We start from the raw sequence: 24,362 nt of genomic DNA on the forward strand, positions 1-24,362 counted from the left end.
AAGTAGCAGAGAATGTCAATGAAATCCCTGGGATCATCAAGAACCAATACAATTAGCTGCCGAATTCCAATTTCCACCTCCTACTACACCCCCAATACCGGAACTTGCCCCTCCGCAATCAGACGGGCGAGGATGTCGAAAATGTCCTTTTGTGATCCGGCAGGACCAGAAAATACGGGAATACTGTGGCAGTTGCCAAAACTGGATCAATACATAAGGCCGTGGAAGACCGAAATCGGAAGACACTAGGCCGCAGCTTCAGAAGCCATGGAGAGAGGGCGTTCTATGCCAGCGATTCTTCCCGTCTAGGGCGGCCAGTGGCTGGTTTGAGGTTGGCCGGAAGCCGGGAGGACATGGATCTGCACGACAGTCGGACGGATCGACAGTCATCAATGCGTCACTGCGTCGCATCAGTATCCCCCGGAGACACGTGCACATATCGATCAAGTGCTAGAGCGCGAGAAAAGATATCTTGATGCCGAAAAACAGCCATGCTTTGTTGAAATGAGAAGATGCTGATGGCTTAATTCATCCTGAAAGTGCAGTAGGGGAACCACTGCTTATGTACAGGCACGATCTCTTGCAGAATGTTCCTCCTTCTTCCACACCTTGCCACCGCCTTGGTCGCCTCACGCTTGTGATCTCCAACAGGACTATATCCCAACAAAGTGCGCTTTAGACATGACAGTAAACTACCAATATATCGACTATCCCAAAAAGTTGTCAGCGGTTCGTAACGTCACTAAATTGACTCGCTCGTGGAACTGAAATATGAACCCGTGCATCTCTCTCGAGTTCAGTAACCCTCCCAGGTCTTCTGCACAGCCTCCCAATATCTGGCCTCATCCTTTCTTGAATGTGACACATGGGCTGATCCATCAAACTTCTCTCTTTTCACCTGGAAGCCCCTCTTCGCAGCCTCATCTGCATGCGCCTCGACAGCGTTGTAGTCAACCAAATTATCAGTCTCACTGTAGATGTACGTCCGGCGAACTTCCCCCCCAGCTTCATTGTGCGTCTTGCCCCAAAATGCCAGCCAATCCCTGTTGAATCCGATCGCAATCGAGGCTGCCCAATAGAAGCTATACAGGTAGATGAATGGCATCGCTAGGAGACGCTGCACGCCGTTGAGGCCGACTCGGAAGAAGGAAACCGTTCCGCTGAAGGTGATATTGCTGGGGCTCGAATCGAAGACGGTGACGTGCTCCGGGAGATAGGGATCCTCGCTGTCTCGCACCGACGAAGCGTATGCATTGCGCAAGGCTGAAATGCTGGATGAGCCGCCGTTTGAGAGGATGTGAATCAGGATGCCTGGTTTGGAAGAGGCCGAGGACGCATCTCTAGGAAAGCAGGCTCTGATGATGGGAACCATGGGCTGGACGGCCTTGTCAATCAGCGGAGGATTGAAGAAAATACTGCTTGTGCTTTTCACCAGGAGGATCTGGGAGGATGGGCACAGCGACTTGTATCTGTTGACGTATTTGGCGATGTGAGCGTCCAGTGCATTAACCCAAGTTGCGATAATAATCATCTTCGGCGCAGCGGTGCCCTCTACATCGGAAGACGGGGGGCGGTAGAGGAGAACCTCGGAGGATAGGCTCTCCATGAACGAGAGAGGCTTCTCCTTCGCTGGTTTCGATTGGGAGGCCATGTTGGTTGAGCGGATAATTATGGTGGATGGATGTCGTGTACGGATGGGCCGAGAATGGTGAAATTCGTGACTGACAACGGGACTTTGTCTGGGAGAGGTGAAAAAGTACAAATCAAGAATTGTGTCAAATGGCGTATCCTGTCTCCCTTTATCTGCCCCTTACCGGTCTAGCAGCTCTGAAAAGACGTGGTTATTGCTGACGTAGATTGCAGCCTGTGGTAGTTAGAGGATCCGATCCTGAGGTGTCTCTACGGCTAAACACCATACGAATCGACCGCCGGAATCTAGCGCCGAGAAAGGCTCGGTTTTGAAAATTGGGGGCGCTAACGCAGTACTTCTGTTGTTCTCCGGAGGATCCGACGCTTCCAACCGGAGGCCAGGGGATCCACGTGCCACCCAGGACGGCTTTCGAGAGACGTGTTTGCCAAGAACAAGCCGGAGGAGTAATAAGCCCCACCCCCCAGAAACCGCGCACCCCCAGAAACCGCGCATCGTCATGAACATCGCTCATTTGAAGCTTCATGTATAACATCAATTTAAACCACACCACAACATCATGAGAATATCAATTCTGGCATCCCTATAATCTCCAATTGCCACTCGTGATATAGGTCTGCCTTTTTCCACTTCCTAACTTTTTCTGAGGTCTCCCTCGGCTTCAGAAGCTTCAGCATCTCCTTACGGGCCTTATCAATGTCAGGAACCTTTGCGAAGCGTTCATTGGGATCAAAGGGAATCTTCGTTCTTCTCTTGGGCTTCATTTCCTCCCTTTCATGCCTAAAGAGTATTAATTCCTGTTCCTGACTCGCCAATGCGACGTTTTTGCGGTCCATATCCTTAGCAAGTTTCCCAAAAAGAAGCCTCATTGTACCATCCATCTTTGACGCCGAAGGGATGCGTTCAAGTGAAGCCCGAAGCTCTCGTGATGATGTAGGGGTCTTGAAAAGACAAGGGGATGGCGAACGGGCCCTCTTTTGCGGTGTTTTTGGGGTCTTCGGCAATGATGTTGTCATGGGGTTCATCAGGGGCTTCGCGATTGATACCGGCCAAAGTCCAGAAGCCTTCCAACCTGCAAGGATGTTATTAGACGTCATTCCCTCTTTCCTTGCCTTATAATAACATCGTAGGAAGGTGCATTTGCCGATGGGGGTGTGTGCTTGGATCGAGGAAAGCGAGGATATAAGACGACGATATCGCTGCTTCAGGGGACCAAAGACAGCAAGGTCAAGGGGCTGAAGAACATGGGAAGAATGCGGGATAAGGTATAGGATATGTATATCATTCCAGTAGCACTCAAACATAAACTCGTCAGTAATATGACTGCCGTGGCCGTCAATAATGAGCAGTCTCTTGTCTCCTTCCTTCGCCAGCTTCGTCTGGGGGATAAAGATCTTCTTAAGCCACAGAGTCGCGATATGGTTATTAGTCCAGCCCTTTTCGCTACAGGTGAAGTCCCAATCCTTCAGGAAGTCAAGGAAATGAGGGTCTTCCGGAAACCAAGACTGTTGAACTGTCTTTCCTTTGTAGATAACCAGGGGTGTCAGGGCTTTCCCTACGGCCGAGATACACTCAATGATTGTAGTCCAATCCGTTGAGCCGGGGTTCTGAACGATCGTACGATTCTTCTCTGCCCTTCCTAGTACAAGGTTATTATAACCAAGACCCTCCATGATTCCCATCTCATCCATGTTGTGGCGGTTTTCTGGCTTTATCTCCTTGACAACCGGTACGGCGAGATGAGGAAAGAAACCCTGAATATTCTCAATCGTTGCTCCGTTAAATCGAGCTGAGTCAAGCCTCTGACCTCGTAGAGTCCTTACACCTTCGTTACGGCGCAGGAAACCCTCCATCCAGTGAATCCCAATAGGTTCTTCATTGCCGTTGAGTCTGGCGATGCGGCCCGCGAAGTCGATGACTTGGGCGTGACTCGGAGCGAAGCCCAGGTCGTCTTGGGCTATGATCCAAGCAGTGAGGTGCTTTTCCTGCTCCGCTGAGAGCTTCTGGAAGTGTTCATGACTTATGGTGCGACTTTGAGAGCCAGAAATGCGGCCACGGAGGGTTGACTCTGGTATGCCATGTCGCCCGGCAGCAGTCCGCACGGCCACGCCTTCGCTGACTTTCTGGAGAGCGTTCTGAACATCGACTTCAGTGTATTTCGCCATGAGGATTCCAAAAATATAAAAATTATCGTGATAGCTTCATTATTGCGCGAGAAATCACGGTCTGAAGATAATTGAAGATTGACGTGGTGGTGGGAAAAAGGTGCGCGGTTTCTGGGGGTGCGCGGTTTCTGGGGGGTGGGGCTTACTTGATGAAAGACGGTGGGAAACCTAGGCCGAAATCCGGAACACCTTCAGAGTCTCTCCAACGGCCCGTCGGCGAAACGGTCTTCCGCTGCTGACATGCCCAGCAAACCACGTGGCAAGGTGTTGGGAGGCGTGTTGCAACATTCAACCCAGATGAGGATAAAAATTCAAGATTACAGCTACGCGGAATAGTTATGCCTGGACGTGTAGCGAAATGATTCCAAAGAACAACCCCCCCCCCCACCTTCCGTTCATCTTCGAGTAAGCGGACGATGCACGCATCAGGCATTCATGCCAACTCATCACCTAAGGAGGCATCATGTTTCTCCGCAGACCGCTTGAACAGAATACCGGTATAAGCCTAGTTAGCAGATAATAAAATTTCGTGTGGCATTTTCAAATCTTCCGCAAGGCCACAGCAGCATGATGCAAGACACCAAGGCTTTCCCCGGAAGGGACATTGAGCGTGAAACAGGCCCCGAAGCTATTCCCGTCAAAAAAGTACGGAGTCAACATGGTTCTGTGGTGCCCGGAGCCATCCAAGCTCTAGACTGGGATGGTCCAAATGACCCTGACAATCCCATGAACTGGCCGACTGGCAAGAAGATCTTGCACACGGCGATACCAGCTCTATACACCTTTGCCCTGTAGGCATCTCTGTCTCTCTGGTGTAGCCCCCACTTACACACTGCTCAGTACGACAGGTATTTCTACCCTCGTCGCCGGTATCCCGTCCATTATGCTCCAATTCGACAAAAGCCGAAACCTCGCCCTCCTCCCAGTGTCCCTCTACACCGCCGGCTTCGTCTCCGGACCAACCATCGCTGCTCCCATCTCAGAACTCCATGGCCATCGAATCATCTACCAAGCCACCTTTGTCCTCCTCGTCGTCTTCAATGTCATAGCCGTGGCGTCGGACAACTTCGTCACGCTAGTAATCTTCCGTTTCCTAGCCGGACTCGGAGGTTCCGGCGTCATGGCCGTCGGCGCCGGCACGCTATCGGACTTGTGGGATCCGAGGGAGGTCGGCCGGGTGGGGGTCGCGTACGTCGTGGCTCCCTTTCTTGGGCCGAGTATGGGACCTCCTATCGGGGCTTACGCGGTTGCCCAGTATGACGACTGGAAGTGGACGGTCTGGGTTGTCCTTTGCATCTTGGCACCTGTCGGCACTGGAATCTTGTTTATATCCGAGACCTCTAAGCCGAGGGTCCTTTACCTGCGGGCAAAGAAACGCGATGACAAAGTTAGAGGCGAAGGTCTAGCCGCGGAACTGAAGAAGATGGCCAAGGCAATGACGAAGCCACGGCACATGTGCGTCTTTGAAGTGGGTTCCCCTGTGCCTTATACTTCCCCATCGAACATTAACTTCTCTAGCCAGTCTCTCTTCCTCGGCCTGTATACCGGCTACAGTTTTGCCATGATGTTCTCCTTCTTTGGCTCTTACGCATACGTATACTCAATGGTCTACGGTTTTGATACCCGGCAAATAGGACTTTGTTACATCGCAGTTATTGTTGGTGCGTGATGCAATCTATGCCGCTGTCTCTCGGACTGATGTTGAGATATCACACAGGCATCATCTTCGGGCTTACAACATTTGTAATCTTTGACTTGACCAAATATCAGAAAGAGGTCATCAGGACTGGTGACAAGGTTGCACCAGAGCACCGTCTTTACGCTGCCTTGTTTGGGAGTTGGCTGGTCCCCGTTGGGCTGTTTGCTAGTATCCCTCGTCGACGTTTTTTCACACACATCTGACAAGGCTTGAAGTGGTATGCATGGACGCCTCGTGAATCAGTTCACTGGATCATCCCCGTGCTAACTGGTGTCCCCTTTGGATGGGGCACCATCGCGAGTTTCCTCGCTTGTCTAGCTTACATAGCCGTGACATATGGTCCAGCTGACATGGCATCTGCCGTTGCAGCTAACGTCATCGTGCGGATGCATTGGGAGCGGTTTTTCCCATGTTCATTATCCAGGTTTACGAGGGCTTGGGTTCACTGGGCTGGCACCTTGTTTGCTTTCATCAGTCTGGCCTTTATCCCTGTGCCTTGGCTGCTCTTCTGGAAGGGAAAGGAGTTGCGAAAGAGGAGCTACTATGAGGCCAGTCCCTACTAGTTACCTACCTTCGCTTCTCATATTCGGGAGAAGTTGACGGCGGTAAAGCTAGCTCTCTTAATAACCCGTCTTCGGCGGATATTAAATAAGGCCTTATTTTTAATACAGAATAAGGCTAATTCTAGTATGCCTTCAAGTATAGCTATCTATATATCTATTCTCTAATTACTATAAAAAGAAGAATATCTTTATTATTATTAAGTAAGTTTATTGGTGACCTCACGCAGTCAAGAGGGACAGAGTGTGTGTAGTTTGGCCGGAACTGGTCACCTGTCACTGCGGTCTTATGCGTAAGCGTGTTGGACCGCAGCGTCAGAGAGGGCCCGTCCGCGCTCCCTCGTAGGGAGGCAAGTGTCTGTATATTGTAGTAGTGCTATATAGAGAGGGAAGGTGGGGGGGGGGGTGAAAGTCGGGTCTTGACTGCGTGAGAGATGACGAGACACCTGCCGAGGCGAGCAATTGACTCCCCGTGAGGCAGTTGCAGGAGGGAAGGAAACCCCTCAGTGAACCTTCCGAGCCGGGAAGTCTATTGTGCAGTGTGGTCATCATCACGTGAGGCAACCCCAATAAAACTACTCCCAGTAATTTTATGCCCCCTTGCAAGACTACAGTACCGCACACTATCCGGAAGGTATCTCTTCATTTAGATGGCATCTCCACCAGGGAATATGTCGTGATAATTCCTGGTGACGCGTCACAATTCTTCCACTTACACATCCACACCAGCGTCAATACCCAGCCCATCGCCACCCCATAGCTGTTATGGGCTATCCCCATCCATTCCCCAAGTAAGCTCGGGTCTATCCATTATGAGATTGTGCGACTGACCTTGTCTTGTACGTAGATATGCCCGATCACGTCCTATCGCAGATATGTCCCGATGTTCCGAAGATCGTGGCCCCTAAATCGTACCAACGGAGCCACGATTTCATCCGCGATGGCTACCCAGGGTCGAATCTTTGTCCAAATTGCGGGAGACGTTCAGTGCTGCCCACAAATCAAATGCAATCAAACAAACAGCCAAACAAATCAATCAAATATGCCAGAATCTTATATCAAATCAAACAAATGGAAAACCCCGGATTTGAAATGACATTTGATATATTTGATACAGGATATAAGGTTGAGAGTATAACCTGCCAGGATGATGAGCTTGTCTTTGCTGCTTACCCGGAACCTGGTGAATGCCAGAGAGTGGACCCGACCAATCAGAGCTATTTTTCGCGACATCTATTAGTGAGCTACGCTTGATCATAACATATAAATCAGCCAAGGAGAAAGTAGCTTCTTACCCTTCCCGTCCGTCGCCCCCACAACATTAAACCGCGTCGGTGCCGGTCTGTTTACTTCTCCCCGACGCGTGCCATTCCTTCCCAATCGACGCCTAACCCGATGGAATCTAACGACATCATGCTTCCTTCTCCACCCTCTGCCTTTGCCCTTCTCCGACCACCGCGAAATTTGGCGAGTCAATTTGAGCTGACGACGCAGGCGGCTTTACCTGACCACCCTACCGTTGCAGATCTTCCGCGAGCAATATGGAGGAATAAACGATATGTTTTGGAAGAGTCCTTATCCCGGAAGGGTTCGAAGGGCCGGAAGAGCTGGATTAAGCGCCATGGATTCTTTCTCGTTGAGATTGACACTAACGATATTCCTTTGAGTCCTTACTGGGCCTGTCGTTTGTGCGACGCGAAGGGCCAGCCCGAGTTCTTCGCCGCTGCTGCTACGAGTTTAGCAGCTGACCACCTCCGCAAGTATGAGAATACGACGTCGCGAGCTTGAGCATTGTTAACCACATATAGGTCTCACAGGATGTTCGAGAGCAGTTAAGGTGCCGATATAGACCCGTCAACCGAGGAATCTGACCGGCCTAAGCGACGGCGCTTGCAGTATAGCACCGTGCCGTGTACCAGGGTCAAGGTGATCCGAGAACTGGGCCTGGGACTTCTGATTAACACCAATACTCCCTTTTCTTTCTTTAGCGATGCGTTCTTTTAATAACTCGCCTGGCGACTTGACCCTCACCTATCTGACCAGATATCATGGAGCCGGCAATCGATGAGCCGTCTGCTGGATGACACGTACAGGTGCAAGAAGGATGAGGTCAAGCAGGAGCTCTCATATGCCCTTAGCAAAATTCATCTGGGGTTCGACCTGTGGACTTCACCCAATCGGCACGCTGTCATGGCGGTTACAGCTCATTTTCTTGACCGCGTAGGCAAGCACCAGTCGCGTCTACTAGCACTTCGACGCCAGCTCGGGTGTCACAGCGGGGAAAATCTTGCGGTGACACTTGGGCGAGATGTGCGTGAATGGAAGATAGAGGATTGAGTCGGAACAGTGATCTCAGACAACGCATCTTCGAACGACAACTGCCTTCTGAACTTCTACGGATATCTTGACGCAGAAATGGGCCAGGCGGATATTCGGGCGAGACGTATGCGCTGTTATGGACATATCTTGAACCTGGTTGCTCGTGCGTTCCTCTACGGCGAAGATTTCGAGGCTTTCGAGGCCGAATCGCAGGTCTTTGAGCTTCTCGGCCGGCACGAGGATGACCTACGTCATTGGAGAAAGAAAGGGCCGGTGGGAAAACTCCACAATGTTGTCAAGTTCATCAGGTCGTCCCCTCAGAGGCGTGAGCTCTTTAAGAGGATCTCACGCGAGAACGATGAAGCACAAGAATATCTCTTGGCGAGTGAGTCGACGGCGGAGCGCGAGGTAGTCATGAACAACGACACGAAATAGAATTCCACTTACCTCACGGTCTCTCGAGCGCTCGTCAAGCAGGGAGACATTAGGGCGTTCTTGGTCCATCCAGAGGTGGAGAAGTGGCTACCCGAGGCCGACATGTTGAAGGGGGATGACTGGAGGCTCTTGGCAGAAATCCAGCATATCCCTGAGCCGTTCCACCTGCAGACTATGAGAACGCAGGGGTGGCGTTGCGAGGGAGGTGATGGACGCCTTTGGGAGGTGATGACAGGCATGGAATACTTGCTGGAACACCTGGAAGATCGGAAGCTGTTCTATCAGACTGCCCCAGACGAGGCAGCAGGGGAGAACACCGATTCGCAGGTCGAACTACGCCGAGGGCGACCAGACCGAAATCGGCAGCTTCCTGCTCGGTTCAGGGACTGCGAGATGGACATTATACATCCGCGAAAGTCAACGGAAAGCTCTTTGCGGGGTCGTGGCTTGGCACAATGTGATGGATCAGACAAGCCATCAGGATTATCGGGAATTGACGACATCGGAAAGGATCATCGACGCTATCTGAGACTCTCAATCATCACCGCCTGGCAGAAACTCAATGAGTACTACACCAAGCTTGGAGAGTCGCCGTTGTTTGCCGCATCCATCATCCTCCATCCATCACTCGGCATGAGCTACCTGGAGGTGAATTGGGCCTCGGAGGAGCAGCTTGTGTGGGTGAGGGACGCCAAAATTGGACTCTCTGACTACCTTGACCGCTGGTACCGCTGCAACCGGCCGGTGGATGAGTAGCGAAAGGCGATTGCGGAGACTGTGGCATCCCCAAGCGTGCTACGGAAAACACCTGAAGACAGTGTGTTCAAGCAGTGGGTCAAAAACAGGACAGCGAAGATTACGGTGATGGGCAGCAAGCTCGAGCGGTATCTGCGGTTAGAACCACAAGAAATCGAGGGTCCAATTGAGTGGTGGATGGCTCGCCAGGGGCAGTTCCCAATGGTCAGCCAGTTGGCTCTTGATATACTTGCCATACCGGCGATGGCGACTGATTGTGAGAGGTCGTTCAGCCTCGCCAAGTTGACGTTGACGTCGCAGAGGATTTCAATGACGACGGAAACATTGGAGAAAGTTGCAATGCCTCAAGAACTGGGTCAGGCAAGGTGCGGTGAAGCTGGGCCCCACAGCTGGTGGGAGAGATGAGCTCTAGTGGGAGATTTGAAATAGCGGTATAGAGAGCGCGGATACTGAGATTTGAAATATTTGAAATATTTGATTAAATATTTCAAACAACAAATCCAGCGTCGAGGGCTATCAAATATCCCAAATATGACCCCGGATTTGATTTGTTTGATTTGAGGACAGCGCTGCCTGCATCTTTCCCTCGTGTTCCGAGACCTCAATTCCCTGACACTAAGCGTCCGAACGGGAAGTAATACTCCGCCTTGCCGCTGCAAGACGTATAACAGACATGACAGTATAGAGCGACAGGGCGTCCGGATTAATCATCTTGTACATAACGATCCAGTATGACTATCTTAATCAATAAATAACCGGGATGGACAAATTTGTGCCAGCCATCTTTTCGACCTTAGCTGCGGCTTTCTTGTAACCAGCTTCCTTCTGCAGTAGCTCAACATATGCCCACAGGTTGGGGTACCTGTCAGCCAGTTTCCCATCGCCCATATCCAATTTAGCCAACCTCGCTCGAGCAGACACAAGATGGTAGCTCATAAGTATGTCCGCTGCCGTTAAATGCTTACCACACAGGTAATTGCCGCCAGCGCTCCTAATAGTCCAGACCGTTTGGACTATTAGTCCAGACTGCAGATCAGGGAAGGGGAATACAGACGCCCGGTGTGGACGCTAAGTACGCTAAATCCAGGGTGCCCATGTTTGTTGCTGTGCCAACCATTTTGTTGTGGATATTTCCGATCAATTTACTGGTGCGATCCAGATCAACAAGGCCCGTTTCAAGGGACGCGTCATCCTAGTCGTCAATCCATGAACGCCCGTCGTGGATTGATTATTGATCTTGGATTGCAGTCTGGACTAATAGTCCAAACGGTCTGGACTATTAGGAGCGCTGATTGCCGCCGCCTGACGAAGTGGCCAATTGCTATTCCAAGAAGGCAAAGTGCTTCTTGACATTTGGAAACACATGGAGTATATCTTGTCTGCAACCGCTGAGGTGATCGGACGAATAAGAAAGGGGATTTTGTTCCCGCAGAGTACTATAGCCGGGTCATTGTCTCAAAAGGTAAGTTGTGCAACGGAGGGTGTGATCAGAAGATATTTCATTGCGCTGCCCCGTTCTATCTAAGGGAGCGGCGAAGGTCGGCCTCTTATACCTATATTTAGTCTTCTAATATTATAGGCAGCAGCCTGCTGCCTGATGCTAGTTGTAGTCGTTCACGAACATCGTGAACATGTTCACGATGATCGTGATTCTTGCCTTATTTCTATCCTCATTCCAACACATTGAAAGCACTCAATTTTAGAACCAAACCTATCGCCAACTGGAAATAATCAGTGACGCAAGGAGAGGAGGTGGAAGACTGCCTTCTGCATAGCACATCAAGTACTGATATCTCATCCATTCTTTGGTTTCGCCAGTAATTTTTGTCAGGCTGAGCTTAAGGCAGAAGATGCTGTGAGGCTCTGAAAAGGCGATCTGGAAGAGGACATAGACCGGGAATCAGTGTAGGTCAAAAGGTTAGGTTAGGTGAAGCACTTTGACTCGCGAGACTTACTTGACGTATTCGGCGCAGCTGAGTGGGTGAAGGCAAAGACGGCGACAGCCCGGCAAGCTCAGGAAGCAGAGGATCAAGTGGCTATTGATGAGAGCCACATCGAGAAGAAAAGTCCAGCAGAGAGCTGCCAAGCACCCGCGAAGAAGGGAGTGACCATAACCTAGGTATGGCCTTTGTTGGTCACCTCGGTCCACATGGCTCACCTCGTCATTATGTGCAGCAGCAACGGTAGGAATACAAAGTAACTTTACGTCTCATCACCAAAGAATCGCCATATCGGCGGTGCCATGACATTACCTAGCTAGTAATACAAAGCCCAAAACAAAACCCAAAGTGGTATGAGAAGATAGCCAAAGACTGGGGAGATTAAATTCGTAATAGTACCGGTATAGTGATGCCCCCTTATCAAGGAGTCATCATCAGAGAATCGAAGTGAGGTCCGGCCGGGCCAGCCCAAGGGACAGCGGTGGAAAGTGTTGTGTATTATCGTCGAGGTCCTAAGGCGGCGAAACGCAGATCTGGTGGAATCAGGACGATTGATTTAGGGAAGGAAGATGAGAGGTTGACTATGTTGGTGTTGAAGCCGGGCCATGCCAAGGCCAAACTCTGAAGTCTCGTGTCTGATTGCGGAAGTTGGAGCCGTTGTTCCTGGTGGAGGCTAAAGCTAAGTCGAAGCGCGATAGCAGTTGCGAGGATCTCGGATTTGGCTTGTCGGCGACCCGCTTAGCCACGCTTGGGCAGAGGAGGCAGAGGGAGGCTGGGAGGCGGGCCAGGACAAGGAGGAAGCTGCGATGGTCGCTGGGCGGGCATGTTGGCTTGGGTTTCTGTTGTAGCTGGTGTAGCTTGAGTTGCTGTAGATGAGGAACTGAGGACTAGCAGTTGCTTAGTTGCTTGTCGGTGGTAATGTTTGTTGGTTCGTGTTTGTGAGTGGTGGTGTAAGTTGCTTGGTGGTGCAAGACTCGGGGTCACGTGTTGCGGTCAGAGCCAAACAACTATTCAAGGCGAGTCTGTCTGGGTCGATAGTGAGAAATGATCTACTTTCGAAAAAGAGGCCAGGGAGATCACTGCTCTTTTATATTTCTGGCCTAGCCTAGTCTGCTATTTGCGCTTCGCTAACATCAGGTGGCGGAAGGTCATTCGGGTGAAGCAACCCAGGGTGCAGGGCATGGTCCCAGCGACACAAGGGGGTGGGCTGGCCTCGCACAAGGTACCGGTACGGACTACATATATGAGCGGATATATATAGTCCCCAGGTACCCGCTACATACAGCACACGTACATGCTAAACACATTTCCGCGTGCGCAGCAAGGCAGAAACTCAACAGTGCAGCATCATCTTGCACAAATGTATCAGGCGGCATCCCCGTCTGTCACAGACCCCCCGGGCCAATCATCGCACGTCCATTCCAATCCACCACCGTTGACGTCAGGCGAAAACCCTCGGTCATCCAACCCGCACAAAGTCGGCGACAGAAAGGTAAAATCCCAACACTGGCCCCTTAGGTTCCACCGCGCCTTGGAACGCATGGAAGCTCTGTGGAAAGCCTCCCTAGCTCCGAATTTCCCTTAGGGTGTCGGAAACGAGTGGAGAGGGCTGGGGAGCCCGGGCGCTGGTGACAGGGCCTGCGAGCTGACACCAAAGGCTGACACCGTCGACCGTCGTACATTGCATACTGCAATTTAGAGGGAGCGTCAGGTGCACATTCGACAATAAGCTTTCCCCCGATGGACGATATGGCCAAATGCTGACCGCCGAAAGCAGCAATTCACTGCCCGGGCTTGGTGTGGGGATGCCCCCAGGCGGCCATGGTCACGGTCACAGCCACGTCAAATGCAGACAGGGCGTAGAATGAGACACGATTCCGGTTGCGGGGTCGGTCCATTCCTGGAGACGGCATAATCATTGGTCATGTGTTGCGATGCGCTGTCTTGGATTGTCGCGGGTTGTTGGCTGTAAGTTCCTTTCCTTTTATCGTGTTAGACCAGGCACATCCGGATACGCTTCGTACCGACAATACCGTATCGCTCGCTAAGAATTGCTTGAAAGAACTAAACTACTTAGACCATATTGTGTAGATCGAGGTTCTCGAACGTCGCGCGGGCCCGCTGCTGGTCCACAGTACCTGCTCGGCTACTCATGCCCAAGTATCTGGACTAATAAGGTGTGGGGTGATATCAGGGTTAATACCTAGTGGGAAGGGGCCCTCAAGGCGACTGACAGGGGTGTGGCCGGCGAGACGCGCTAAGCTCTGTTGGCGAACACGTTCCCCTGTCCAGTCCTGCAGACTCTCAACGCCCGCTTGTCAATCAATCATCACCACTTTCATCTCGAGCCTCACAGGCAACCTAACAAAAGTCTGACGCGCAAACTAGATTGGCCGGCATCGTTGGCTCGTCGCATGAGGGATTATTTACGAAACGTTCACTGGATTAGTGGGTTTACTTGTGCTATTAACCGCACCTGCTCGCTTTTCAGTTAGGACCTGTGCCTTCAGTTGGCCACGCGCGTCTTTCATTCAGGTTCTCAGGACCCAACCCAGGCAAACCTCCTTCCGACTGACAGGGCAAACTCGCAGATTGCGTCGCCCTTCCTTTCACTTTATCATCTAGCACGAGACCGTTTTCATTGCGGAATGGTGCAGGCAGCCGTGACTGAAGGAGAGGGACAATCCTAGAAAACTTTGACAAAGTTAGTCGCAGCCATGGCTCCAGGCCCAACTCCGGGTGCAGTCCCTGCTCCTGGTCCTGCTCATCCTCCCACACAACTCAAGGTAACCTATCTGACCCTGGACGATCCAAGCAATCCTGGGGATAATTCTCCTCTTCCACGACGATCACCATCGCCACAGCCGGCTCGTTTCGAGACGACTAATGCCCGATTTGTTCTGCACGATCCCGCTCGTGGTACCGGCTGCGCGCCCGTCAGTCCGCCTCAGAAACGACCTGGCCAGGGCCAATCCAGCTTTCATTCATTTGAGTCACCTCACCCGTCGCAACCGACGTTTAGGCCAGCCAAAAAGGCAACCATGTTAAATGATGAATGGGATGATGCCCAAGACATGCCGAGATTATTTGGCGTGCGATCCCCCGACCTGGGGCATCGACAGGTGACGCCGACTTTGGAGTATCATTCCCCCAAAGCAACTAAAAATGCCAAAGCTATAAGCCCCAAGTATCAAACCCTGCGAAAGCCGGAATGGGATATCTCTCGCATCGTACAAGCTTTAACCACGTTTCGCCAAGATATCAAAGACGGACATGCACGCATGACGTCCTACATCATCGAATCCACCAAGGCTACGGAGCGCCGTGTTCTCACTGGCAACGATCTCTTTGCCGGCCTCAGCAGCAAACCTGCGTCAAGCGACGAGGCTGAAACGATGAGAATCAAATTCAAAGTAGTCGACCCTATATACTTTGATAAAATCGATACTTACATCAAAAAACAGGAACACTTCAACCCCAAGAACAACAAACGTGAGGATCGCTATGAGGTTATGCGCATCCAGACCGACGAAGAGCGCGTTCCCCGGTATCGCTTTCCCCACGTGGAAATCAAAAAGAGCATCCTCACTCCAAATACGATGCTGACATTTGTTCCCCACCTGAGGGACCTTGAGAGTTCTGAGGAGTCAAAGTACAACGTTTGGTTGCAGGAGCTGGAGGACATTGACCGCAAATCCGGATTTAAGCCAATGAGTCGCGAGGAAAAAGTGCGCGTAACTGTCCGCTCGGAATTCGCCTCGACTGTCTCGCTCTACCTTGAAAACTGGCTGGACAGGCTCAGGCTTCCCGGTTGCGATAAATCAACCCTGATCCGGTACATGGCAAGTCGCGCACCCGATGATGCAATCACGCCCCGACAGAAGTCCGACATCCTCAATTCCCATCGCCAAGCCGAGTCCACTACCTACCCCGAGGCCAACAGGGCTGCCGAAATGTTCACGGAAGCATTTTATCGTGTATTCCACCAAAACCAGCCTGCGACGAAGCAGATTACGCTCCGAGACGTCCTCTTTCTCGATGAGTCTGTCGACAGCATCATGGATACCAAACAGATGGCCAAGGATGGCTCTAACTCTCAATACGAGGACGAATTCGAGGCTGCCGAATTCAATCTGGGAACTTATTGTATTCTTGGCTGTCTCATCTGCTTTAGTCATTCCTGCGAGCATGGAGAGTATGATGCTTCCAACTGCAAACGAAACCTTTCGATGCTTCCTCGCCTCTCAGATACCCTCAAGCGAAGAAGACGCATTCTGTCCGACAGGGCCAACATCGCCAACTGGCATCCTCTTAACCCCTGCAAACGCAACTGCTACCAAACATCGACCACTTCCGCGGTAAACTCTGCGCAGCGGCCTTGGACGCCGGAAGAGCACATCGTTATGCGATCCACGGTTGCGACAGCCGACCACAGTCGCGTCAAAACGGATCCCTTCTGCATTGTGGCCCACCTTCTCGACCGCGACTGTCGCGATGTTTTCCACGAGTATGAACACCTCGGTATCAGACTGCCTCCGCCTGAGCCAGTCAGGAAGATACCAATTAGGACGGTTTCATGGTATGATCGCTTCAAAAAGGCGCTCATTGGCGACTGGGAAAGTCGCACACGCAGCCAGGAGCATCAACAGCGTGAGCTGATTGAGCCCTGCTCTCACGAAGGACCATGTACCCTGGAAAATTGCATTTGCGTCCAGTACGGATATTTATGTGAGAAGTACTGCGAATGCACGGTGGAGAATTGCGCGTACAAATTCACTGGCTGCGCCTGCCATTCGCAAGGCAAAACTTGTCTTTCGAAACAAAAGGATAGACCATGTGTTTGTGTGCAGCTGAACCGCGAGTGCGATCCGGATCTCTGCGGTACCTGTGGTGTTCTGGAGAGGGCTGATCCTGAAAATGCCAAAGATGAACTCCTCCACGCGACTGGCTGCCAGAACTGTTCTTTACAGCGGGGTCTTACCAGGGCTCTCGCGTTAGGCCAAAGCGAGCTAGAGGGAGCTGGCTATGGACTTTTCGCAGCTGAATTTATCGCACAGGGTGATTTCATCATCGAGTATGTTGGAGAACTCATCACCCATGACGAAGGCGTCCGGAGAGAGGCCAGACGCGGTGATGTATTCGATGAAGAATCTAACATCTCATACGTCTTTACGCTTCTCGAAAATGAAGGCATTTGGGTGGACGCGGCTATGTATGGCAACCTGAGCCGCTATATCAACCATGCGTCGGAGAAGTCAGACTGCGACAAGCGTGGCTGCAACATTACGCCTCGAATTCTTTACGTCAATGGCGAATACCGGATCAAATTCACTGCGACGCGTGACATTCAAGCTGGCGAAGAACTCTTCTTCAACTATGGCGAGAACTTCCCCAATCTGACCAAGAAGCTGCTCGACCATAAGGCGGGAGAGATGTCTGAGGCGGCAAAGAAGCGGACACGCCGTCTAAACCGCGCCAATCATGGACAGGGAGTAGCCAGAAAAGCGCCCAAATCTGACAAAAAGAAGCCTGGCAAGGACAGGACGGCCTCGCGTCAAGACCTTGGAGACCAGGACTTGGAAATGTACGAGTCGCCCGAATTCATACCTAAACTACCGCGAAAGCGGAAGCGAGAGGTACAGGATGACTCTGAGGAGGACGAGTATCATCCAACGGCAACAGATGCGGCTGGGTCTTGCGCCGGGTCTCCGTCAGCAACTGACTCGGACTTTGCGTTAGGGAAGGGTTCGGACAGGCTTCGAAAACGAGCACGTCAGCCTCTAAAATCAGCAATGGCCGAGCATATGGGCAAGTCTCGAGAGCCCAAGACACGGGGAAAACGGAGCGGAGCCAGACCCGGCAGTGGAAGGCCTAGAAAGTATCCGCACAGGGCGTCCAAGCCCGCTCCCGCCCCGATGCCCGAGTAATCAGTTGCCATGACACCAGATCGGCCTCGTACTGAGTCTCCCGAAGTGACACAACCAGTGGTGACGGCACTTGGCTTGCCAAGGCCGCAGGCCATGGATACTGACGACAGTTTAGAAGATATCGAGCACAGCGGTGGGTTTGGGGGAAATGCCATGCCTCGCAGCCACATGGACGACGGCGATGATGATGATGATGATCAAGATGTGTTCATCCGCAAGCGTGGTCGAGGGATGAGGAATCGACGACCATCGGCCAAGTCCAGGGACGATGGGGCTGGGTTAAGTGGGAACCAATGAAGCAAGCTGAACGAGGCAGGGAGGGACCCACGGTGACGGTAATGTTCGGGCACGTCGCAGGGACAAGGTCTGGGGAAGGGAAGAAGGCCCATTCCGTGAACGCGCTGTAGTTCACCGGCTTCTGTTCCATTCAGCTAACATTCTCTAAACCATGATAGCTTAACAGAGCACTTACATCAAAAATGGGAACCTCGAACAGGCGGAGGCTGATAGTAGTTGCCGGTTTTCGGATTCTTTCATGAGAAGGCTCGGGCCGAGGAGTTGGGAGCGCACTGCGCAAGTATGTGGCAGCAAGATTGGCCAGGAAAGGGACTTCAATGTGTTCTGTTGACATTTAACCGGGTAGCGGCAGCTTGTTCAAAATACCGACAGTGAGTTCCGCCGGGTTTGTCCAGTATTCCCATGATCTCTATTGGTCAGAGGCTAATAAGAGATACGGTTCCCTTTGTCAATTGGGGTGGTTTCATGCTTGCTTACTGGCATATGAGAAAATTTCAGCCGTGTCAGAGCAGTAACCGGGTGTCGCACTGAGCGTGCTAAAAGGATCAAGGGCCAGGTAAACGATAATGAGCAAGTGTGCTGATTGATTGTTTTCTGAGGTTGTCTCTGGTGGGGTATACTCCGTCCCGCAGAGTTGCCTAAAGCATACGGGCTAGATTACTAACGCAGTTGTTTCCCGAGGCCGTGAAAATCATGCCTACCCTGTGACACCGGGTTAGCCAGGGCCCTCGAAGCCACAGCCGGGCTTCCAGCACGAACAACATTCAAGCTGAAAGTATTGGCCATAGAAGCCCAAGCCGAGTACGATGATGGAAGGCTCAACGCCAACGCACTAGAGCTGCAAGGAGTTCGTGTGACAGTCGAAGGTGCCAGATAGCTGCCAAATGTTCCAGTGATATTTACCAGGTCCAAGGCCGACTCGATTTCGGACAGGTTGGTATGCGACAAAATCTGGTTTCTGATAGGGTTGTCGCTATCTCAGACGCCGTGCAAGTCATAGGACATGAGTTTAATCCAATCGGCGGGGCCTTGATGCCCTTGAGATCAAAATGGCGAAGGTACCAGTATGAAGACGGCGCAGGGCAGATAAAAGTAACGGGCTCCACAAGCGAAATAGTTGGTCAGTTTTACACCTCAAATCGCATTTTAAATAAAATAATCAAAAATCGAAACTAAGCTTAAAATAGCTTAAAATTAGGCTCAGTAAACACGGACAGCCCATTCGGGCAAGGCGCGCCCCCCATACACCAGCCCAACCGCACATCACGTGACTCTATGTATATAAGACATCAACCTCCTCCGACCCTGCGAACATGTATCTTCTGCTTCTTCCCATGCTCTGCCCGTTTGTATCCACCGTTTCCCCTCTTCTGCAAGCATCGCTGCCTTCAGTCCAGCCCCCGTCGCCCATCCTGCCGCGTCGTCGTTCTGATTTGGAATGAAGTTCTCCTGCCGCCGAGATTGACCGGCCATGGCGACGCTTGCATCGACCCCAATGCCAGATTGCGGAGGGTATGAGAAAAATTCTACGATTCATGTTTCATTCTACCCTCTGGTGCTATTGCCAGCTCTACTCTGCGTCTCGTATAGCTTCCCTTTTCCGCCCTCTTCTCACGGAATCTAACAACGCCAACCGTCTAGAGGCGTTCCCCAAGTCGGGCTGCCTCACAGCGCTGCAGTGCTTCTGAGGCAGCAGCAAAGCATCTCACAGCGATGTTTATACTTTTGAGGCCTCCAACAGACGCCCAGCCAATGGAAGAAATGCCGCAGTGTCTCATCAATGCCCCTGATGCATGATGGAGGATGGTGCCATCTCGGACTCCCCTCCCGAAACTAGCACGGGTCGCTCCAGAGGCCTCTAGCAAGAACTTACTCCCCGATTGGTTCCATCAGCAGGTAGAGCGGGTAGAGTAGGCGATGTGTGTGATCACGACTCGCTTGACGGGGCCCGAGTCGCTATTTCCCTGTTCAGGGGTTGCCGAGACTACCCGCCGCTTCGGGGACGTTCCCTCGATTACTACCTGCTGGTCTTCGGCTCACCCGTTCCTGGGCCGCTCGTGATGGCTTAGCAGCCTCAAAAACGGGGGAAGCCAGCATGCCTAGAGCGATGGTTGGGTGAAGAGAAGGAGACGGGGACGGGCGCACTCCGGCGAGTTGTTGGTGTCGCACGCATGTCAACCTCGGTTGTCTCACTGCTGCAGGATCATGAGGCGTTTATGACGGCCCCTAGAGAGCTCTTGAGTCCTCTGAATGGTTCAAGAAGTTCGTGGCTGAGGACGATCAGCATGTGCGGGCGCAGCGTTGAACTCCATCACGGTCAGATGGACGAGCTAATGCTGCCGGAAACTCCCATCCCGATGCAGTCTGACCAACTGGAGGTCACGCGTCGTGCGTGAACAGCCCAACAGCCATCAAGACCTGCCTCATATGGCATCTCCGAGAACTCTGCCTTGCCAGGGAGTGAGGTGGATCCCTGAAGATGTGCAAGAAGATGAAGCGAGGAGGGAATCATTTTTCTAGCATAGCTGTATTGGTGTGGCTCGGCAGTGGAGTGATTGGCACAAAGGAGAAGTGGTTACGTGTCTGCCTCCTCCATCCGACCGGCCCTAATCTTGGCTTACAATGGAGACAGCAGGAAGACACCGGGTAGGGCTCCTGCCGTCCTTGCATGTATGGTGATACCTTCGTCCGTCCATCCACCATGCCTACGCTCATGCCCTTTCTCGGACTCCAGCCTACTCCCGCGGCGTTCCGTTTAGCGTCGGCCCCAGAAGGTCGACAACGGCTACTCCACGAAGAGATCAGCCTGTGCAACTGTATCTTGCCCTGCAATGGCGGCCCCTCCCCCTTTCTCTCCGGCGTGTTCCACCAGGGCTCATCCCACTTACTAATCTCCTGTATATATCGACGCAACCTTCAGATGCGCCTTGGTTTTACTCACATAGTGCGGTCACCACCACAAGCCCACAGCCATGGCTCCTTCCAACCCAGACCCCGAGCCATATCACATCCTGCTCCCCCCTCTCACCTTAACTACGTATAGACATGATCTCTCTATCGGCCCAGTTGCCAAGCTCTTACCCTGGCCGGGGTTTAACGACCCGCTCACCCATTCAGCCCTCGAAGGTCCCGGTATCGGCTATCAGCGCCTTCACAGCAGCCTCCCACTCACAAGAAGGATCGCCCATAATGTCACCCGATCCCGTCGTTCCGACTACTAGTTCCTCAGTCCAACCGTCGCCTAAACCCATGCACGGTAGGAATGAGGACCCGTACTCCTACAACTTTCAGATACCGGAGTCTATCCTATCTCGCAAGACGAGCAACGACTCACTAGATCGGAGCTTGGCTAGCTGCAACCCCAGCGCAATGCCCGAGGCCTCGCCTAAGAGTAGCAGCTTGATTCGCCGCTTCTCGAATCGCGCCCATCGGTTTGCCAGCATCAGACAACAATCTTCGGCAGCCCCTGCCAGCCTGAACCGTAGTATCGGTCCCAGCATCTTGCGCCGTCGGAGTGACAGCAACGCCACTGCCCCGCCACGGCCACCAGAGTATAACGCCGTGACTGACACTGACGAGGAGGCTGACCCGGTTCCGGATGGCAACATATCTCTCTTTGGCCTCGACGGAACCACTCACTCATCAAGCAACAATGACGCTGCCGGTTCAATTAATGGAAGTGGCAGTGCCAAGGCCGGACCCGTGTTGCCGGTCGAGATTCGGAATGGTTGTGAAGTGCTCAAGGTGTCCAGGAGAAGTCGCACGAGACGGGTTAATCTTCTGTATGAGACTGAATCCAACAAGCTCTCGTGGGACCCTGCTCGCCCACATAAGTCCTTACACGTCGATGAGATCAAAGAGATCCGAACTGGTCCTGATACTCAACAATACTGCCTTGACTTTGGAATGTCCGAATCGTGTGCGGATACCTGGTTCACCATCATCTATACCGTCCAAGGCAGCTCGAGGACCAAGCTTCTGCACATTGTCACTGATAATGAGGAAGTCTTGAACCGCTGGACTGGGTTCCTCGAGGCTACATTGACTTACCGGCAGGGATCAATGACCTCTCTCATGGCCTTCGACGATGGGGCCATGGTCCAGTATTGGCAGACTGAGATGACCAGGGAGTTCGGTCACCAGCCCCGTGATCCTGAGCAGGAGGAACTGGACATAGCCGGAGTCAAGCGTGTTTGCCAGAACCTTCGTATTTACAGCTCCCAGTGGACCCTGCAGACCAACTTCCGCCTATCCGATGTCCGACGACGTGAGAAGCTCAACTTTACCGAGTTCAAGGGTTTCATCCACCTAATGAAGCAGAGGCACGATGTTCAGCGAACCATTCGCAGCATTGCCGCTAAACCTGAGACTGGCATGGCCTTTCCAGAGTTTCTAGCGTTCCTCCGCGATACCCAAGGGGAGGACGTTGATTCTAACCTTTCTATGTGGGAGAAGCAATTTGCCTACCTCAGCCGCCGATACCGACCTGATGCAGTCGAGACCACCGATGCGGCTGATGACATGCTGGTCATGTCCGAAGCCGCCTTTGTGAGGTACCTAACATCTGAGATAAACTCAGCGATTATACTGGAGCCTCAAAACTACACACTTGACCGCCCCATGAACGAATATATCATCTCTAGCTCCCACAACACCTACCTCCTTGGTCGACAGGTAGCCGGTCAGTCCAGCGTCGAGGGCTACATCTCGGTTCTTATTCGAGGCTGCCGCTGTGTCGAGGTTGACTGCTGAGATGGCAACTCTGGGCAGCCCGAGGTCAACCACGGTCGCACCCTTACGACCTCGATTAGTTTCCGTGAGGTCATAGCCACGATCAATAAGTACGCCTTTGTTAAGTCGAGGTTCCCTCTCTGGATCTCCCTCGAGGTTCATTGCAACCCTAATCAGCAAGCCATCATGGTCAACATTATGGAGGAGGCCTTCGGCTCTCGACTGGTCACCGAGACGTTGGAAGACTGCTATGACAAGCTGCCTTCACCCTCTGAGCTCATGGAACGCATCCTCATCAAGGTCAAGAAGCCGCAGATCAAGCAGGAGCCTCCTGCCAGCAATTTCCGCGGCCGCCGACGAGGGAACAGCCTCAACTCGCCACCGACTCATTCCGTGACTGATGTCGCCATGTTGATGCCTTCGCAGTCGCTTCCTCAGAGCCTCATGCGTAGCCCTAGCCCTTCTTATCGTCGACCGGTCAGAAAGACTCGTGTCAACACAATTACTGAAGGCGGGGTGCAAGGTAGGGCGAGTAGAAGCGCCAGCGACAATGACAGCGGCGGGGAGCGAAACTCACGAAAGACGTCTACCAAGATTGTTAAAGAGCTTGGTGATCTTGGCGTCTACTGTGCCGGTGTCAATTTTGCTGGCTTTGACGCCGCCGAGGCGAAGCAACCCAACCACATCTTCTCCTTCATGGAGTCGACCTTTGCCAAGCACTTTCGCGCCAAGGAACAGAAGATAGCAGTCGACCTCCACAACCTGCGCTACATGATGCGAGTTTACCCTGATCGCACCCGAATCACCTCCAACAACTTTGATCCCCTCCTGTACTGGCGCCGCGGAATCCAGATGGTTGCGCTCAACTGGCAGACCTTCGACTTGGGTATGCAGATCAACCGCGCCATGTTTGACGGTGGCCAGGACTTTTCGGGCTACATGCTTAAACCTGCGGAGCTACGGGACATTCAAGTGCTCCCATACAACCCCGAACTTCCTGGGGGCAAGAAGGAGCGCGGTGTTGTTTCATTCACCATCGATGTCATCTCGGCACAACGGCTTATGCGACCGGCCAGCCTCCCCGCCAATAAGGCGATGAACCCGTACATCGAGGTCGAGGTCTTCCACGCCAGTGATAAACGGGAGAAGAGGAATGAGTCAGCCTTTCCTCGAGATCTTGACCCGACGCAAAAGTTCCGGACGAATATCGTACGAGAGAATGGCTTTTACCCAATGTTTGATGGTCACTTCAAGATCAAAGTCACGAAGAAACAACCCGATCTGGTCTTTGTTCGATGGTCTGTCAAACTCTCCAACGATGGCGAGAACTACAATGACAGACCGGCGGTGGCTACCTACACTGCTAAGCTTAGCAACCTCAAGCAAGGCTACCGCACCTTACCTCTTCTCAACGATGCTGGTGACCAGTACCTTTTCTCAAAACTCTTCTGCAAGATCAAGGTTGATTCGATTGAGAAGATGATGATCGACGCACCCAGCCGCGCCCTAGATGGTAGCAGGATCAAGGGCCTGGGCGGAAAGGCCTTGAGCTGAATCAGCACCCGCCCCAGAAGCACGATGGAAAAGCCCAGCACAGAGAAGATCAGCTTTGATAGCTATCCATGATCTATTTTTGCGGCTTCACCTGTATACTATGTTTCTCCCCTGGACGTATTTTTTCTTTCCCGAAGTAGCCGTCTTTTAACTTGTTCGTTCTATCTTAACTTGAGCAACAACACCTTGATACCAGACTCGATTCGCTATTCATGCTAAGACGTGCGTGCTAGCACTGAACAAGTGCTCGAGCACCTATGTAAGCGCGTGCTCTCTACCAGCATATAGATACTGGCAAATCAGTGCCAAGACGGCTGGGCCAGCTCATGTA

The 24,362-nt window shown here is 52.3% G+C and overlaps 5 protein-coding genes across 5 annotated transcripts; 4 read left to right on the forward strand and 1 right to left on the reverse strand.

The window, feature by feature from the left end:
* Window positions 1-796: 796 nt before the first annotated feature.
* On the reverse strand, window positions 797-1,651 carry NCS54_01476100 (Hypothetical protein; the record flags this gene model as incomplete). The annotated part of the gene is made up of 1 exon (XM_053159890.1): window positions 797-1,651. One exon carries the CDS (start codon window positions 1,649-1,651, stop codon window positions 797-799), a length of 855 nt encoding a protein of 284 aa, XP_053015865.1.
* A 2,729-nt stretch (window positions 1,652-4,380) lies between these two features.
* Window positions 4,381-6,075, forward strand: NCS54_01476200 (MFS domain-containing protein; the record flags this gene model as incomplete). The annotated part of the gene is made up of 4 exons (XM_053159891.1): window positions 4,381-4,604; window positions 4,654-5,268; window positions 5,332-5,474; window positions 5,756-6,075. 4 exons carry the CDS (start codon window positions 4,381-4,383, stop codon window positions 6,073-6,075), a joined length of 1,302 nt encoding a protein of 433 aa, XP_053015866.1.
* A 1,410-nt stretch (window positions 6,076-7,485) lies between these two features.
* Window positions 7,486-7,908, forward strand: NCS54_01476300 (Hypothetical protein; the record flags this gene model as incomplete). Its single annotated transcript, XM_053159892.1, has 2 exons — window positions 7,486-7,832; window positions 7,881-7,908. 2 exons carry the CDS (start codon window positions 7,486-7,488, stop codon window positions 7,906-7,908), a joined length of 375 nt encoding a protein of 124 aa, XP_053015867.1.
* Window positions 7,909-14,239: 6,331 nt separating this feature from the next.
* On the forward strand, window positions 14,240-17,449 carry NCS54_01476400 (Hypothetical protein; the record flags this gene model as incomplete). Its single annotated transcript, XM_053159893.1, has 1 exon — window positions 14,240-17,449. The coding sequence occupies one exon, from the start codon at window positions 14,240-14,242 to the stop codon at window positions 17,447-17,449; it is 3,210 nt and encodes a 1,069-aa protein (XP_053015868.1).
* Window positions 17,450-20,935: 3,486 nt separating this feature from the next.
* On the forward strand, window positions 20,936-24,031 carry NCS54_01476500 (Phosphoinositide phospholipase C; the record flags this gene model as incomplete). The annotated part of the gene is made up of 2 exons (XM_053159894.1): window positions 20,936-22,456; window positions 22,517-24,031. The coding sequence occupies 2 exons, from the start codon at window positions 20,936-20,938 to the stop codon at window positions 24,029-24,031; spliced, it is 3,036 nt and encodes a 1,011-aa protein (XP_053015869.1).
* Between the last annotated feature and the right edge of the window lie 331 nt (window positions 24,032-24,362).

The sequence above is a fragment of the Fusarium falciforme genome, chromosome 13 (genome assembly GCF_026873545.1).
Source record: "Fusarium falciforme chromosome 13, complete sequence".
In the NCBI taxonomy this organism is placed as follows: Eukaryota; Fungi; Ascomycota; class Sordariomycetes; order Hypocreales; family Nectriaceae; genus Fusarium; species Fusarium falciforme.